This window comes from Silurus meridionalis, chromosome 17 (genome assembly GCF_014805685.1).
Source record: "Silurus meridionalis isolate SWU-2019-XX chromosome 17, ASM1480568v1, whole genome shotgun sequence".
Lineage (NCBI taxonomy): Eukaryota > Metazoa > Chordata > Actinopteri > Siluriformes > Siluridae > Silurus > Silurus meridionalis.
In genome coordinates this window covers 11062183-11081611 of record NC_060900.1, presented here as the reverse complement: position 1 = coordinate 11081611, position 19429 = coordinate 11062183, and the positions used below count along the sequence as shown (strand labels likewise).

Here is a 19429-nt window from a genome sequence, read left to right as displayed (position 1 = left end):
TTAATTGTATAAAAAGTAAAATGTTGTATAAAAAAATAAATAGTGAAGTAAAGTACTGATAACAGAAAAATGTACTTAGTAAATATTAAAGTATTTGTACTTCATTACTTTCCACCTCTGATCCTAATTTAGTTACTTGGTGTTTGGAAACGAATGGCTTACTTTGCATCAGCAACACTGACTCAATGACAAGCATCACTTCCTGGTTCTGGAACAGCACCATGCAGGACAGGCGAGCCCTCCAAAGGGTGGTGCGGTCAGCTGAACGTACCATCCGCACCGAGCTCCCTGACTTGCGAGACATATACAGCACGCGGTGCCGGACCAGGGCCAGGAAGAACAATGCACTCCTTATTCCGTTGCTTCCGCTTCTTGAAAGCAAACATAGAAAAATTTAGGATGAATGTTTCCTGCAGGCCATTCTGTGTCTAAACCAGTACACACCCAGCAACTAGTGCCTGGACCTCTCTCTCCGTCTCACTTTTCCTTCACTGCCTAATTATTTTTGCACTATTGTATATGTCACTTTAACCGTGGACTGTCACTTTAACTAGGGACCTCACAGCACAGTGTCACTTTATGTCACCTTATACCAGCACATGGTCACTTTAAGGACAAATCACAGTGGATTACTCTAATCTGTACTTCTGTCAATATCTGACATGCACACATCCATTCCTTTCTGTGCAATTCATATATTTATGTGTGTGTGTGTGTGTGTGTGTGTGTGTGTGTGTGTGTGTGTGTGTGTGTGTGTGTGTGTGTGAAGACAGGAGTCTCCGTGGACCATGATGTTTGCGGACGATATTGTTATTTGTGGTGAGAGTAGGGAGCAGGTTGAGAAGAGCCTGGAGAGGTGGAGGTATGTGCTGGAGAGAAGAGGAATGAAAGTCAGTAGGAGTAAGACAGAGTACATGTGTGTGAATGAGAGGAAGGGAAGTGGAGTGGTGCAGTTGCAGGGAGAAGAGGTGGAGAAGGTGGAGGAGTTCAAGTAACTTGGGTCAACAGTGCAAAGAAATGGAGAGTGTGTTAGGGAAGTGAAGAAAATATTTTTAGCATGGTAGAGAACAGTGGCAGGAGTGATTTGTGATAGAAAGTTATCTGCAAGAGTGAAAGGCAAAGTTTATAGGACTGTGGTAAGACCGGTGATGTTTGGTTTAAAGACAGTGGCATTGAGTAAAAGACAGGAGGTGGAGCTGGAGGTAGCAGAACTGAAGTTGTTAAGGTTTTCGTTGGGAGTGATAAAGATGGACAGGATTAGAAACGAGTTTATTAGAGGGACAGTGCATGAAGGACATTTTGGAGACAAGGTGATTGATCGATTGAGATAGTTTGTACATGTGCAGAGGAGGGACATGGGGTATATCGGTAGGAGAATGCTGAGGATGGAGCCACCAGGAAGGAGGAAAAGAGGAAGGCCAAAGAGGAGGTTTATGGTTGTGGTGAGGAAAGACAGGCGGGTGGTTGGGGTGCAAGAGGGAGATTTACAGGACAGGGGGATATGGAGAAGGATGATCTGCTGTGGCGACCCCTAATGGGAGCAGCCGAAAGAAGAAGAAGACCTAAAATACTGCATCTACGTGATCAGCACAGGAGCGTGGGGTCAGAGATTTTACTTTATTTAAAAAGTACTGAACAACAAAATAGTAACAGTTTAGTTGTTAGTTATAAGTTACAATTTATTATTTATATTTACATATAGTTAACATACATTTAAATATATTGTTAAAATACAATTATTAATTAAGTAATAATAATAATTAAAAAAACAACAATATTTTTTATTTCTTATTTATGCTCTTATACTGGTATGAAACCAGTTGGACTCATTTATTTGCAGTTATTTTTTAATTATTTAAAATAATGAAATAAAATAATAATCACAATAGCAATAATAAGAATAGTAATAATTTATATTCACTTCTCTTTCTCTGTTATGTTGATTTGAAAATTTTTTCAAGTGTTGCAAGAGCATGAACAGGTTTTTAATTTGTGCCATTTTACTATAAACATCCTTACAATTAATATTACATTCACCCATAATATTACATTGCAACCATTTTGTGAGCAACTGCAACCAAACAAATTCTTAATAGATCAATAAATTATTCAGATTCTGATGTATTTGTTGATTTTTATATACATGTATTTAGCTTGTCGTTTTCTAAAACTCTAATCTCCATCTATAGCAAATTAACCTGCAGCTACATCAAGACACATATACTGTAAGTCCTGGTTTTTAGTTTAAATGCATCTTGTTTAATTTTGCAATACACATTTCTGCTTATAATTAGGACATATCACTCATTATGTAACAAATAAAAACATCGATCCTTGGTATTCTCAAACCAAGTTTTACCATATTGCAATCAACTGAACTATTCAAAGACTAATATCTGCAACGTACATCAATAAATGTTTATTATGCAAAAATCTGCAAATTATAGCACAAACATGTACATATTGGGAATTCTATGACACTGAGTTTGCTTCTTAATTACTAAATAAGACCACGCTACACAACCCGGATACAGTGCTAAAGATATAGTGTTACATTTCAATTAGTGCTTGGAAGCAGTGTGCGTTACAGTCTTACTCTCTGGTACTTTCATGTAGCTTAAACAAGAGTACTCATCTAAAAACAGGTTAAACCAGTGAAGAAACTCTTTCCAAAAGCTCTTCTTTCCATAGATCAGTACAAATCCACTGACTGTAGTATAAAGTGTGGAAAAGAGAATGGATAAACCCATTGTGTTTTCACCTTTTAATACTACACTGGACTGAGTATAAAGATCTACAACTAGAAAGCAAAGAAACACAGCCACCAAGGTAAGGTTCATCCTGATCACCCTCATTTGTGTACCCAGCTTGGGTGCATGGGCTCCATTTGTGCTTTCCTTCATGTGGCGTAGATGGATAGACAGGTGATATGATATGGAGATGCTGCATTTGATCATCAATATTCCTGGAACAATGTCTGCACTAACTACAAGATAAATAATGTAGCCAAGTCCAGCAGCCCCTTCTGGTACGATTGTACCACAATCTGTGGTTTCTATACTACTGTTGTGAGCTGTCATAATAGTTAAAAGTGGTACACAATTGGTAAAGCTACACACAAAAATTACAATCACCACAGTGAGAACATGCTTTAGAATAGCATCCTGAATGCGTGTATAGCAGTGGATAGGCTTTATTACCAGCTTGGTGCTATAAAAGAAGGTAAGGAAGGCAGTGGTCCACATTATTGAGAACTTCAGGGAAAAAACTAACACTAACAGAATGGATTCCACAGTGTCATATATACACTCTATGTCCACCTGAACCATTGTCATCCACAAGTAAGAGAGGACTTGATGACCAATACTAGCAATGGATATACCAGTCATAATAGTATCACCTGGGCATAGATGTAAGTGGTTCTTTCTGCAGTTTCGCTGGTTAACCAGTATGATATAAATATTGAAAAAGATTGTAAGAATGGCTAAAAAGCCAGTTAAAAGCCAGATTCCAATCTGCTCCACTGTGCTCAGCATGCCTGATGTGTAGGCACCTGTTGGATAAGTAAAATATGTTTTTAAAGTTTTTAAAATAATACAAATGGCCAAATACTCCTAAAAACAATTCATAATGAGTACTATTTATAATTTTATTCTTATACAAAAATATTTTATATGAAAAATGATTACATTACCTCAGTGGCTGCCTTTATTTTAGTCACTTGTTCCGAAGATTTTGCAAGTAGAATGAGTTATTATATTATTCCATTTGCTTGGATGTAAAGTGCAAAGCATAACCTGTCTTACATTTATACCATGGCAGAGAAGTATCCAGTAATTTTAATAAACTGTGGGCAAATAATGCATTTGCATGATTAACCACCTTCAGATTTTGTGGTGTGGCAATTCACCTGACATTTAAATGCCTTTATTCGGCATCTTATCTAAACATAAAAACTCATCCACTCACATGCATAGGTCCCTAAATCCAACTTCATTTAAATATGAGAATGTAAAACCCTTCAAATTTTAAAACCTTAAACCCAATGTCTATGGGAATTAATTTGTATAGCTTCTGATTTTCATGCAGTTTAGTAATATTTTGCATACAACAGTGAAAAATGACATAAAACATGCTTTTCTCAATAATATATTTTTGAATATGTTTGTTTTAGTAATTTCAACAACATATGCTCTTCATTCGATAAATACAAAATTCACTTTCACACAAAGCCCTGAATCCTGCAAAAAATTTTTTTGGATATACTCAAATTAGTCAAATTTGAGGTTTTACCACTGCTTTGCTTGCCCTGCATTTTACCTCTCTTAAATAGTACAGAGTGATTTTATTAGACTAAATATTAAATAAAAATATTATTTATGCAATAATAATATAATGATATAATATAATCATTATAATAATTATTATTATATATAATTATTAGTTATTATAAATGATGACTAATTATATTGAAAACAGTAACATTTAAGAAAATATTTTAATATTGATGTTGTTTTTTTTATATATATATATATTTTTTAATTAGTGACAAAAATAAATCAAAGAATTTAAAGTAATAATAATTAATGACGGAAATGTTTCTAAAAAATTAGTTTTGAATAGTTTAGCAACTTGTAACAGCAATAAAATGATAAGGCAGATACATATAACTTTTAATAAAATCCGTTATAACTAAGGACTAAAATTGTAACAAGGAAAAACTGTCTGTATATGTGCATAAGCAATTCACTAGGGCTCACATCTTTGTATGCATTTACACCGAAAATATATATGAAAATATATGAAACAGAAACGAGCTCAACTCTCAAATCACTTTTCTTGAGCTTAAAACAGAAAGAACCTCTGTAAGAAGTTACTGGCTGCTTCCAAATGCAATATTATGGAAGACAAAGATTTACTTAGGTATAAACAAACAAACAAATCATTGGATAAATAAATAAATACATAGATAAATATATACATTTTGGTCAATTAATTGGGCATAAATAAATGAATGCCTTTAATTTATTGCCACATTTCCATTATTTGGGCTGTTTCTGTGAATATTTTATATAGACAATTGTTTATTTATTTACTTCTGTATTTCTGTGACTGTTTATTATAAGGTATACTGTTCAAACCTCAATCTAATGCAGAATTGGTTGACTGAGCAATCCAGACAGAAGCAACCAGTTCCTAGTGGCACAAGACAGCTATGTTAACCTTCTTTTAACTGGTTAGGCATGCTGGCAGATAAAAATGCCATCAGTAACATAGGAATACATAAATTAGCTAAGCGAAGTGGCTTATAGCTCAAGTCAATTGGCTCTTGTTTTTATTTCAACTATATGCTGTTGGTACAGTACACAGTGAAACAAAACATTGTACGCTGAGTAAATCTGAGCTTCCACTACTCATCCTCACCAAGTTCTACAAAGTATAGAGAGCATCCTGAGCAGCTGCCCCCGTTTGTGTGTGTGTGTGTGTGTGTGTGTGTGTGTGTGTGTGTGTGTGTGTGTGTGTGTTGAACTATGTTGTGTTTGACATAACAGTGGCCCTGTACTCTTCCGCTCTCTGGCCCTCGCTGATTTATTCTGATACCCTACTTCTACAGTGAGTTCTCTGAAGGCCAGTTGCTGCAGCTAAGGATAGTTCCACATGAACAGCCTAAGAATCCATGAGGTTGCTGTGATAAGATGTTGACATTCATTCACATCATTTTTTAGTCCTGTGTTGACAAAGGCATATTTTTATCTGGTGGAAACATAAATGCAGTTAAAAGTAGGATAGCATATTACTTTATAACCTGACCTTCTCAATATATTCACAAAGAAAGAAAGAAAGAAAGAAAGAAAGAAAGAAATATGGAAATGCATAAACAAACAAACAAATAAATAAATAAATGAATAAATAAATGTAAACAGCCCAAATAATGTAATTTATTTTTTTTTATTTAGATTTCTGAATAAGAGTTTTCTTTATTTTCATGACTATGAAAATTGTAGATTCACACCGAAGGCATCAAAACTATGAATTAACACGTGGAATTATATATGGAATTATATACATAACAAAAAAGTGTGAAACAACTGAAAAATATCATATTCTAGGTTCTTCAAAGTAGCCACCTTTTGCTTTGATTACTGCTTTGCACACTCTTGGCATTCTCTTGATGAGCTTCAAGAGGCAGTCACCTGAAATGGTCTTCCTAAATTCTTGAAGGAGTTCCCCGAGAGATGCTTGGCACTTGTTAGCCCTTTTGCCTTCACTCTGCGGTCCAGCTCACCCCAAACCATCTCGATTGGGTTCAGGCTCGGTGACTGTGGAGGCCAGGTCATCTGGCGCAGCACCCCATCACTCTCCTTCTTAGTCAAATAGCCCTTGATGCCTTCAGTGTGACTCTACAATTTTCATAGTCATGAAAATAAAGAAAACTCTTTGAATGAGAAGGTGTGTCCAAACTTTTGGTCTGTACTGTATATATTTACTAATACTTAATTTTTGGTTTTCCTCAAAACATTATAAGAAATATAGCGGTTCGTTATAAAACACCAAAATACTCTTTTGCTACGCCTCCAAGCCACACGGGGGCAGTATTTAATTACACAGTTTAGGAAGTAGCAGGAAGTACTGGAAGCAGGAAGGCTGTACTCTACATACGAGCCATGTCGTATTGCGCGCGTTGTACCTTTAATGTGCTTTATTGTCTTGCAAAAGCTAAGTAGTCAAAATATAGAGATTTGATATAGTATAATTAGCCTGTGGCTCGACTCTACCATTTCTTTTTATTTTTTTTTACAAAAATTCTGTAAAAGATATTAAAAATACCGGTCTGCCTTTTTGTTAGCTTGTGGTTTTGAGAAGGATTAAATTAAATCATGGCGGATGTTACAGCGCGTAGCTTGCAGTACGAATATAAAGCAGTAAGTATGATACAATTTACTTCTTATTTATCTTTTTTGTGATTCTTTTAGGCCATTAATTTTTGTAGTTAGAGACGGTTCATGAAACCTCGTGCAGTTCTGCGTGTTGCAGTTGTGATGTCTGTACTGTGTTGGTTCTGTAGAACTCAAACTTGGTGCTGCAAGCGGATCGCTCTCTGATTGACCGCACACGGAGAGATGAACCGACCGGCGAGGTTTTGTCACTGGTTGGAAAACTGGAGGGAACAAAAATGGGAGATAAAAGTCAGAGAACAAAGCCCCAGATGTTGGAGGAAAGGAGGGCAAAGTATGTGTTTTGTTACTACAGGTAGTAGTCGACTTACGACCACGATTGGGACCGACAAACTGATCGTAACACGATTTGGTCGTAAGTAGAGTAGGCTATATGTAAAGTACTGTGAAATTATGCCGGAAGCTGGTACGCACTGTCGTACGCCGCGGCTAGCGAGTGTGGTCGTAAAGATGAATGGTCGTAAGTAGGTCGTAAGTCGACGACTACCTGTACTTTTTTCGGTACTGTTATAGAACTTCATCAGAGGGGCGGTATTTTCACTAATTGTTAAGTGTTTACACAAGAGTCCATCTAGACTATGCTTTGCTATACTGTACATGCATGTGTATATGTATATGGTGAGAAGTGAATGTATATGGTTGTGTGTTATGTAGGAGAAGAAAGCGTGATGAGGACAGACATGACATCAATAAAATGAAAGGATTTACTCTCCTGTCTGAGGGCATTGATGATATGGTTGGTATCGTTTACAAGCCCAAGACCAAAGAGACCAGAGAAACGTATGAAATCCTTTTGAGCTTTATCCAGGCTGCTCTTGGAGATCAGGTAATAACTCGTGATTTAATAGATCACTTGCTAAGTTTTTTTATTTTTTGTTGAGACAACAGTTTCACTATACCTGTTTTATTAGCATAAGCAATAGTTTTAGTATAGAGATTGCATTTTAACTTACCTTTTCCTTCTTCAGCCGAGAGACATCCTGTGTGGGGCTGCTGATGAAGTCTTGGCTGTGTTAAAGAATGACAAGATGAGAGACAAGGAAAGGCGGAGAGAAGTTGAGCAGCTGCTTGGCCCTGCAGATGACACACGGTATCATGTCCTGGTCAACCTGGGGAAAAAGATCTCAGACTATGGAGGAGACAAGGAACTCCAAAATATGGGTAAATCACATATTAACACATAGAGACACCTAGTGTATCAAATCAAATTTTATTTGTCACATACACATACATACAGGGTACGACATGCAGTGAAATGCTTTTAACGACGGTCCGGCATGAGGGAATAAAATAGGATAAAAAGGGGAATAAAAATATAAATATAATAACAAAATTTAAAGAAAAATATAGTAAGAAAAAGAAGGCAGATAAATAAAGATATAAAGATATCTAAATATATATGTATATATACATACATATACATATATATACACATACACAGAAAATGTTTATGGCAGTGTGCAGTTAACCAGTAAACAACAGTAAACAGTAAACAAGTTAGGCATGTTTTTGATTGTCCATAAGTGTCCGTGTGCAGTAAGGTGTGGTGTAAAGTGTCCTTGTGCGGAATGGTGTGGTATAAGAAAAGAATATAAGAAATATGAAATAAATATGAAAAGAAAATGAAAATATGAAAGTAAAGTGCACTGTGCTGTGCAAGTCCAGTGTATAATGTGTCAGAAGACGAAAAGTGTGATTGTGCAGGGAAAAAAGGATGATGATGGAGAGAGTGGGCCAGTTTTTAGATCCTGGGTGTAAAAACTGGCCCACTCTCTCCATCGTCATCCTTTTTTTCCCCTGCACAATCACACTAGTGTGTGTGTGTGTGTGTGTGTGTGTGTGTGTGTGTTTTGTTTTTTAAAGATCAGTCTTGCATGCTTTTTGGCATAGCTGTTATAATAGCTATTTAAAAATGTCTGCATTTGCTTTTTTTTCTTTCTCTTAATGAAAAAAAAAACGATAACGATAATTGAAAACGATTAAATGATAATTTAAAAACTTGTATATTTACTCTGGTTATCTTCATGTAATATTAAAATTATCTGTAATTTTAATGTTAGATGATCTGAATCATTTAAGTCTGACAAATATGCAGGGGAAAAAAAATATGGAAGAGGGAAATATTATTTCGCTGCACTGTACATGATCCACAGAATAGTTAACAAGCTTTTAAATTATCGGGGACTCTGTTTCCATCGTTTTTGCATTCCCACATATAAATGATAACACGGTAAAGAAATGACTCCCCTAATATAATAAGACCATTAAAGAGTTCCCATGCAGGGCTTTTTCCCATTAAATGTAATTAATAATATACAAAGTGATAATATAATTAGTTTTTATTATTGCTTTGATTTATTTGGTCAATTGTTTGTGATAGCATTGTTTTGAATTTTGACATTTTATTTGCTTTGTCTTTTGTTACTTTCATGTGGAATGTTTAAAATGCTTAGATTGACTTAGTATTCTAAATACTTAAACCTTATCATTCTTCTCCTAATACAGATGACAACATAGATGAAACATATGGAGTAAATGTGCAATTTGAATCTGATGAGGAGGTGAGTTTATGTGCTATTTTGGTGCTATTTGATTTCAATGACAATATGACATGATGTTGATGCCTTTTTCTTCAGTTCATTAAAACAGTTGTAAAGTTGTAGCCAATTTTAAATAAACAATGACTTTCAATCTCAATTATCCACAATTATATAAGTTTCCTGTTACTGTGCTTTTCTTTGGGGCATTTACATTGTTTCTCAAGTGTCATTTTTAAAACAATTGATGTGTGTCTGCAGTCTAAATAATAATAATAATAATTAAAAACTCTGGAACAGAGTAAACATTCATAATTTCAATAGTTTGCTGTTTTTGAGTATCATGATGGAATCTTATGTGCTCCCATCTGGGACTTTAATTATCGCCCTGTCCGGCATATCCACCCTGTATACTTTACTTAGCCAATACTTAATTATAAGCTCTCATGGTTATTAGATCAGCTCTCACAGAACCACAGTAAAAGCTATGTAAGTAAATTCTAAAGTACTCATAAATTTGTCATAAAAAACAAAAGCATGAGTTAACTTTTGTGCATCTCAAAAACCATGGCCACTATTGTATAGTACACAAGGCTAACAGAGGCCAATTGGATCGAAGCTTAGTGGGCTTAATGTCTTTTTCCTTGTGAGCTCCAATGCCTTAGGTGCTTGAAACCCACTAATTGCTGCTTGCAGCTTGTTTTGCGGCATCTAGTGGCAAATCTACGCAATTGTTTTTTTTTTTTTTTTTTTTTTATTTGAGCAAAGATGGAGCTCATACACACATGTGCCAAGGTTTGTGATAATATCTCATGCCTTCATGAGTTATAGCCATTTTAGTAAGTGTCCCTGCCTATTACTAACGTTTTGGTGACACTTTGCAGCGATGAGTCGAAAGTGAAACTGTTAAAAATAATTATTGATAATCACTGCCCAGGGAACATTTCTGCACTGGGTTGGTTCCAATCGGGCAAGAAACCTAGGACTAGTTCCCAAAAGTAGATTTTGGACATAACTCATTTTTGCTGGACGTCAAATGGCACTTTGGTCTTTGACCAAAGGATTGCAAGGATATAAAAACCCATTGGCCAATTGTATTGATACTTTGTCTCTAGGCCTTACAGTTTAGTGTGTGCTTCAACCCCTAATAATAAATATCCCAGGAATTACAATAGGGTTTCTGCACTGTGTGCTTGGACCCCTAATTACTTTAAAAACGACAACAGTAATGTGTGGTGGTTTCTTTATTTTTCATGTTTGAAATGGTCCCCAACTGTGGAGTCTTTCTGGCCTGTATCTTCTAGCCAGATAAATTCTGTGATGAAATGATGCAATACTGTGCAACTGTGCTATTTTGCAAGTTTTCCCACTTAGAAATCATAGAGGGGTCTGAAATTGTCATTGTAGGTGCATGTCCACTGTGAGAGACAATCTAAAAAAAAAAAAAAAATCCACAAATCACAATGTATGATTTTTTTTTAACTATTTATTTGTATGATACAGCTGCAAAAAAGTATTTGAACACCTGAGAAAGTCAATGTTAATATTTGGTACAGGAGCCTTTGTTTGCAATTACAGAGCTCAAACGTTTCCTGTAGTTTTTCACCAGGTTTGCACACACTGCAGGAGGGATTTTGGCCCACCTCCACACAGATCTTCTCTAGATCAGTCAGGTTTCTGGCCTGTCGCTGAGAAACACAGAGTTTGAGCTCCTCCAAAGATTCTCTATTGGGTTTAGGTCTGGAGACTGGCTAGGCCACGCCAGAACCTTGATATGCTGCTTACAGAGCCACTCCTTGGTTATCCTGGCTGTGTGCTTCGGGTCATTGTCATGTTGGAAGACCCAGCCTCGACCCATCTTCAATGCTCTAACTGAGGGAAGGAGGTTGTTCCCAAAATCTCGCAATACATGGCCCCGGTCATCCTCTCCTTAATACAGTGCAGTCGCCTGTCCCATGTGCAGAAAAACACCCCAAAGATGATGCTACCACCCCATGCTTCACAGTAGGGATGGTGTTCTTGGATGGTACTCATCATTCTTCTTCCTCCAAACACGCTTAGTGGAATTATGACCCAAAAGTTCTATTTTGGTCTCATTTGACCACATGACTTTCTCCCATGACTCCTCTGGATCATCCAAATGGTCATTGGCAAACTTAAGACGTGCCTGGACATGTGCTGGTTTAAGCAGGGGAACCTTCCGTGCCATGCATGATTTCAAACCATGACGCCTTAGTGTATTACCAACAGTAACCTTGGAAACGGTGGTCCCAGCTCTTTTCAGGTCATTGACCAGCCCCTCCGTGTAGTTCTGGGCTGATTTCTCACCTTCCTTAGGATCATTGAGACCCCACGAGGTGAGATCTTGCATGGAGCCCCAGTCCGAGGGAGATTGACAGTCATGTTTAGCTTCTTCCATTTTCTAATGATTGCTCCAACAGTGGACCTTTTTCCACCAAGCTGCTTGGCAATTTCCCCGTAGCCCTTTCCAGCCTTGTGGAGGTGTACAATTTTGTCTCTAGTGTCTTTGGACAGCTCTTTGGTCTTGGCCATGTTAGTAGTTGGATTCTTACTGATTGTATGGGGTGGACAGGTGTCTTTATGCAGCTAACGACCTCAAACAGGTGCATCTAATTTAGGATAATAAATGTAGTGGAGGTGGACATTTTAAAGGCAGACTAACAGGTCTTTGAGGGTCAGAATTCTAGCTGATAGACAGGTGTTCAAATACTTATTTGCAGCTGTATCATACAAATAAATAGTTTAAAAATCATATATTGTGATTTCTGGAATTTTTTTTTGGTTTTTTTTTTTTGGTTTTTGTCTCTCACAGTGGACATGCACCTACGATGACAATTTCAGACCCCTCAATGGACTTGCAAAATAGCAGGGTGCTCAAATACTTATTTTTCTCACTGTATGTATATTTAGCAAGGTGATGAAGACCAGTTTGGAGAAGTGCGTGATGAAAGCTCTGATGGCAGTGATGGTGAGGAAGCAGATGTGGGCTGTACACTGACAGCTAATGTAAGTAATCAAGCCACCTGTAGTCTTTTTTTATTGCAGTGATCAATTGTAGAAAAATATAATTTTGACATTATGAAAAATTTCTTCTCCTGATTTTATGTCATTGAAATGTTTACATCTTTCCAAATGTTTGAGTTGAATAATGACTATGTTCATGCACCTTAATATTCTGACTAGTGGTTGCAGGCTGCTGTGATGGATAGATTACTTTATTTATCCCAGAGGGAATGTTATCTATTACAGCAACACAGACAGTATAAAGTATGCAAAAGCAATTTACATTATAGATCAAACACTGCAAAAGAATAAACTGATCTACATTTATATAAAGAAGTATATGCATGTGAAGAAGAAACAGCTATGCTGTGGGAAATCCAGCATATTGTTTTGTGTGAGCATTGCTGATACATTAGCAGGCTTGAGGTGAATTAAACTGTCCAGTGCAAACATTATCACAGTGGTCACTGCAAGCAGTGTAGCAGCAGACCTGTGCATAGTATTAATGTGGCAGTGCAAATGGTATTAAATACTGGATGTTGGTCAAGTTCAGCTGTTGCTCAATAAGTGAATCCTAAGACTAGCTCAGTGTACATGAACAGCATGATTGCTGTTGGAAAAAAAAATCCTGTAGTTCTCCTGCTATAGGAGCTTGGCTGTTTGATGTGTAGGTCAAGTAGTAGGTTGTAGAAGAGCCATAACATTAAAGTACCTGAAGTTCTTTAAAAAGGAGAATCTGCTCATCTCCTTTCTGTATACAGCCTTTGATTTGACCTTCCACATGCTTTCCATTTTCTTTCTTAACATGAGAGGTTGGATAGTATTGAAAGCACTTGAATAATGAGAGAAACTTATTCTCACTGTGGTCGTGTTGTAGTCCAGATGGGAGTGGGCCTTTTGCAGTAAATGACTGCATTATCCACACCTACTTGTAATTTTATTGATTAATTGTTTTATCTTTTATCTCTAGCTTGGAAGTGCAGATGTGATGACAAATAAAAAGAAAGACCTTCATCCAAGAGATATTGATGCTTTTTGGCTTCAGCGACAGCTTAGTCGTTTCTATGATGATGCTATTGTTTCTCAGAAGAAAGCTGATGAAGTCCTGGAGATTCTCAAGGTGAAAGAACCTTCAAAACTTTCTTCCCTTCTTTTAGCAGTTAACTTGTTTTATTGAATAACTTTTAGGACTGCTGCTCTGGTCCTGAAATTCATATTGCAGTGTAACAAATAATGATCTGCATACCCATGTCTTTTTCTGTTTTTAGACTGCCGGCGATGATAGAGAATGTGAAAATCAGTTGGTACTTTTGCTGGGTTTTAATACCTTTGACTTCATCAAAGTCCTACGCCAGCACAGACGCATGAGTAAGCAAACTGATGATAGGATATTTAAAATTGGACTGCTCTTTCCACAATGGTTCATTTATCTTTTTTCTTTTGCAGTCCTATACTGTACCATGTTGGCAAGTGCTCAGAGTGACTTGGAGAAGGAGAAGATTAGAAGCAAAATGGAAGCAGATCAGGATTTGTCCAAAGTTCTTTATCAGTTGCAGGAGACTGAAAAAGAAGACATCATTCGAGTGAGTGACTTAATTACTTCATTGTCTATCACCATTAAATTTGGTTTTGCAGGTGTTGAAATAAGCGTAATGGCAGAAGCGTTTTCCCCCGACTAAATAACTTTTTTTTGCACACTGAAATTTCAACCTAAATGTCTAGACCTTTTTTCCCATTTGTTTTTATTTCAGTGGTAAAAGAAAATGTTATTTTATTTATTTATTTATTATTTTTCTTTTTCCCCGTGTAGGAGGAGAGATCACGAAGAGAAAGAGTTAGGAAGTCTCGAGTAGACAGTGATCTGGAGTCAATGGACATTGAACATGGACAGGTAGTTTAAAACTAGTGTTTCTGTTTTTTTCTTTTCTTTAAACCCATAATGTGCTGCTTTTTTTTTTTTTTTAATTAATTAATTTATTTATTTTTTACTTGCCAGCTAAAATGTTTGTATTCCGAAGTTGTCCTATTTTTCTGCAGACAATGTCGGCTCGGCATCTGCTAGATCTAGAGGACCTTGCCTTTACCCAGGGCAGTCACTTTATGGCCAACAAGCGATGCCAGCTGCCTGATGGTTCCTTCCGCAAACAGAGAAAAGGTTATGAGGAAGTTCATGTACCTGCACTTAAACCTAAGCCTTTCTCTGATGATGAGGTGAGTTTATTAAATAGGTTTAGGTTAATTATTTATGTCCGCAGTATTTAGCAAATGAATGTGTGTCTTGGTGGGTGGGTACAGTACCAGAAAAAAGTTTGGACACACCTTCTCCTTCAGTGTTTTTCAGTGGAATGGCGTTGAACAATCCAGAATGTTTTATATTTAAAAATGTTAAAATAACTACATTTTGCTTTGATGACCGCTTGGCAAACTCGTGGCATTCTTTCATCAGATTCATAAGGTAGTCACCTGGAATAGTTTAATTCAAAGCTGTGCCTTGTCAATGGTTAATTTGTGACATTTCTTGCCTTCCTAATGTGCTTTACATCATCAGTTGTCTTGTGCAGAGTAAATGGTGAATACATAGCCATATTAGTGCTACTGCAAATACTGTACAAATCCATATCCAGGAAACACTTAGTTAAGTAAAGAGAAAAAAGTCCATAATTACTTTAAGAAATGAAGATCAGTAAAAATGTTCAATTTCAAGAACTTTGAATGTATTCCCAAGCGCAATCACAAAAATTATCAAACGCTGATGAAATACTAAAATCACAAGCCCTTCTGCTTGTTGTTCTTCCAATGTAATAGTTTCTTTGCCACAATTCAACCATAAAGGCCTGACTCGCACAGTCTCTGCTAAACAGTGAATGTTTAAATATGTCTCCCACTTGATGTCCGAGAATCATTTATGTAAATCAGTGATTATGTAAATCAGTGTCATTAGGACTGTCCCAGAGAAGGAAGACTAAGAGCTACCTCTGCTGTAGAGAAAACGTTTATTAGTCAGACATCACTGATTTACATAAATGATTCTCGGACATCAAGTGGGAGACATATTTAAACATTCACTGTTTAGCGGAGACTGTGCGAGTCAGGCCTTTATGGTTGAATTGTGGCAAACAAACTATAACATTGGAAGAACAACAAGCAGAAGGGCTTGTGATTTTAGTATTTAAAAAAGTAACAAATAGCTTTTGGTTTATGCACTATTTTGTGTATTATACACATATAAAACAATGGGTGCTTTGTTATTATAATTTTTCTTTTATCTTGTGCCCATTACATGGTTGTGTTTAATATTTCAATGTGATTAATTTTCAGGTTCTTGTGGCCATTGAGAAGATGCCAAAGTACTCCCAAGCAGCATTTGAGGGGTTCAAAACTTTAAACCGCATCCAAAGTAAATTGTTTAAGACCACCATGGAGACTGATGGAAACTTGTTGCTGTGCGCTCCCACCGTAAGTTTAAATGTTCTTAATTATCATGCTAGAAGATTTTAGGTGTATATTTCTGTCATATTCTATATCATGGCCAACTATGATTTCTCTTTAATAATCCTAACTCTACTGCCTGCAATATAGCAATAAGACCGACAGCACAGTGAACAGGAAAGAAAGAAGACTGGCGGCTGTGGCTAAAACTAATTTTAGGGAGAATAATGAGTGTGTGTGAAAAGGATGATTGGTATCGAAAGCTACACTTTCTATAAAATGGGGTATCCTACTGTACATAGGCAACATAGCTGAAGACCAGGGAAAAGTACTACAGAATACTGAAAAGGCAAAAAAATAACTAAGCATTTCTTAGCTCTTCTCATTTCTTGTTTTGTATAAAGCATTTCCATATATCTGACTTAATGGCACTTTAAATAGTATACTTAAAAGATAACTATTTCCACCCATGTATTGCGCCTGTAGTGTTCTTCTTCGGCATGAAACCATACTGTTGTTCACAGATGGTCACCTCTTCTCTCAGCCTGACTTCCACTACTTTTTCCCATAACTTAATGGTGTGACTGATCAACTTTATTCCCCTGTAGTTACTGGAGGTCTGTACATCTCCCTGAATCTCACAATATAGTCTTCCTCCTTTAGTTTCCACCATCTTATTCTTCTTTGTCCTTACTCTCCTCATCATCTTCTTCACCTCCAAAGCCATTTTCCAGACCACTATCCGATGCTGTCTACCTATACTGTCCCCTGCCAACACCTTAGTGTCCAATCTCCTGCATAGAATATTGTCCACCTGTGTGCACCTTCCTCCGCTCTTATGTCACCCAGTGCTCCTCTTTCTTCTTAAAATATGTTTACCACTCCCATTTTCATCCTTTTAGCAAAATATACCACCACCTGCCCTTCTACATTCCTCTTCTTAAAGCCATACCTACCCATCAGCACCTCATCACCTCTGTTCCCTTCACTAACATGCCCATTAAAGTCTGCCCCAATCACTAATCTTTCTTTCCTAGGTGTACTCTCCACCACTTCATCTAACTCACTCCAGACTTTTTCCTTCTCCTCCATCTCACAACCCACTTGTGAAGCATAGGCACAGATGACCTTTATTATCACCCCTTTAACCTCCAGCTTTACGTTCATCACCCTATCAGAAACTTTCTTCACCTCCACTACACACTTACTGTACTTTTCCTTCTGGATCATTTGGCACGTTTTATACTGGATGCCCTACCTAATGCAACCCTCCCCATTTATCCAGGCTTTGGGACCGGCATTAGAAGTGCACCGGTTTGTGCAACCCTAATGGCTGGATTTGTGGGTTTCTAAAAAATTATGAATGGAATTGCAATTACATTTGTGTTATGTGTATTTAATTTGTGACACTAAAATAATAAATAACTGTGACCGCTCCATTTCTGCCACTCAGACGGGGCTTGTGTATGCAACTATACCCAGGAGGACCAGCTTCACTTAATGCTAAATATTTGTTTGGCTCAATCCATGTTTTTCGTTAAAGACAATAAATCAGAATTCTGATCAGTAATAGTTTAATTTATAATCAATGCTTTTTATGTAAGATAGTTAATATTTAACAGTCCTATCTTCAGATCAAAGGTGCTGCCTGTTCAGTCATAATCAATTTTAGATTTTATAGATTATTGAATGGAAGATGAATGGAGCCATGCACATGGAAAGATTCTTGAATAGTTTTTTGCTATCTCCCAGGATAGGGGAGACAGGGTATGGATTTTTCAACAGGACAATTTTTACATCTCAATTGTATCCATATAAGTAGTGTAAAGGTATTTTGAATGGCCCAGAGCCCAAAAGAAAGTTGTACATTGAAATGAAGTTCAATATTCACAACAAGGCCCTTATAATAGTTTAAAAATGAACACTGTGTTGGTAAAGGAATGGGTCAAAATCTCTTTTTCCCCATGGTCCCACTGATGACATGTAGCTTTCTACATTTTCTTTGAAGGTACATACACTTTACTTTAAATCCTTTAAGTCAGTATGTAATTTCAGTTCAATCCAATTTTATTTGTATAGCACTTTTAACAATGTCCCAAAACTGCTTTACAGCAATAAAGGTTAAGAAATTGGAATGTATGTTTGTTTGTCCCCAAGTCTATCCCTAATGAGCAAGCCAGTGGTGACAGTGGCAAGAAAAAACTCCCGGAGATGGTATGGGGGGAAAACCTTCCAAACTCAAAAGTGAACCCATCCTTATCTGGTGTTTTGGTTTGACCTGTGACTTTTAACCATATTATTGCTTACTTATGTTCTCTCTTTCCCAGGGAGCTGGTAAAACTAATGTTGCACTGATGGCCATGCTCAGAGAAATTGGCAAGCACATCAACATGGATGGCACCATCAACGTAGATGACTTCAAAATCATTTATATTGCTCCAATGCGTTCACTGGTACAGGAAATGGTTGGCAGCTTTGGGAAGGTAGGACTACCTATTACAATTTAAGCTACTTTAAAGTATGATTGCTTCTTTGGTGTGATTAGCTTTCTGTTGTCTTTACATCGGTTCAGCTGCTTCAGTTGAGCAAAGGGTGAAGTTATGCAAATAGAGAAATAAGGGATGCAGTTAGTTCTGTTTTGGTCCCATGTTACTTGTTTCCATTCCTGTTTAATTAATAACATTTTTCAACAAACATTCAAATGGTCTCCGTTCCCTAAACCACATTTCTTTCTCAAAGGTGGCTCACCAATATCCGTCTAGGTTTTAACAATGCAAAAAAACTGGTAAATAGCCCTCAAAATATAAAATTACATTTTGTTCAACAAAAAGATTCTAAGATTTCTTTGTCCAATTGTTTTTGTTTTACGCTGTAACTTCAGAATACATTGAGTCATTAAACTGTCAATTTCACAATTCAAATTATCCAAATATCTCTGAAAATTACCCAGCACTGGTTTATCCATATGAACATATGATTAGTATTATTGCTATTATTATTATTTTTTTTATTTAAAAAGTATGTTGGACTAAATATATGGTGGTTATGATGCTTCATAGATCTAAGCATTTCTTAGCTCTTTTCATTTTTTGTTTTGTATAAAGCATTTTCACATAGCTGACATAATGGCACTTAAATGGCACTTTAAATAGTATACTTAAAAGATCTATGTTAGCTTGGGGTCCTATTATAATGGAATGTAGAGTGCTGTGATAAAAAGTTGTACTAAAATGGTCTTACTAAATAGTTTCAGATACTCATGCAACATATTTTACAGATTTTACAAATGAATGCCATGGCCAAGTGAATAACAGGGCCACATCAATCATAGTGCTTTTGTACATTGACACTAAACTGTCATATTTAACAACTTGCGTTAATGTTCAGAAGCAAGATTTGGCAACATTTGAAACTGGAAAGGGTTACTGAAATAAGAGTGTGTTGATCTCTCAGTAGCTGGTAAACATTTACTCAACCTTTAGG

General features: G+C 36.6%; 2 protein-coding genes across 2 annotated transcripts in view; one reads left to right on the top strand and one right to left on the bottom strand.

The window, feature by feature from the left end:
• Positions 1–2561: 2561 nt before the first annotated feature.
• LOC124399769 lies at positions 2562–3745 on the bottom strand. Its single transcript, XM_046870931.1, has 2 exons — positions 3695–3745; positions 2562–3553 (listed from the first exon to the last, which is right to left on the bottom strand). Exon 2 carries the CDS (start codon positions 3534–3536, stop codon positions 2562–2564), a length of 975 nt encoding a protein of 324 aa, XP_046726887.1. The 5' UTR covers positions 3537–3553; positions 3695–3745.
• Positions 3746–6632: 2887 nt separating this feature from the next.
• The window catches only part of snrnp200 (small nuclear ribonucleoprotein 200 (U5)), a 41089-nt gene continuing 28292 nt past the window's right edge, over positions 6633–19429 (top strand). Inside the window, exons 1-13 of the mRNA XM_046870992.1 lie at positions 6633–6923; positions 7067–7230; positions 7611–7782; positions 7925–8117; positions 9462–9517; positions 12425–12520; positions 13488–13637; positions 13786–13885; positions 13964–14100; positions 14328–14408; positions 14555–14728; positions 15836–15973; positions 18274–18429. Coding sequence (XP_046726948.1) covers positions 6879–6923; positions 7067–7230; positions 7611–7782; positions 7925–8117; positions 9462–9517; positions 12425–12520; positions 13488–13637; positions 13786–13885; positions 13964–14100; positions 14328–14408; positions 14555–14728; positions 15836–15973; positions 18274–18429 — 1662 coding nt within the window. The 5' untranslated portion in view covers positions 6633–6878. The remainder of the gene's footprint in view (positions 6924–7066; positions 7231–7610; positions 7783–7924; positions 8118–9461; positions 9518–12424; positions 12521–13487; positions 13638–13785; positions 13886–13963; positions 14101–14327; positions 14409–14554; positions 14729–15835; positions 15974–18273; positions 18430–19429) is intronic.

Excerpts from the sequence above, each read along its gene's own strand:
- LOC124399769 (XM_046870931.1), bottom strand. The coding sequence starts at position 3,536 with ATGCTGAGCACAGTGGAGCAGATTGGAATCTGGCTTTTAACTGGCTTT.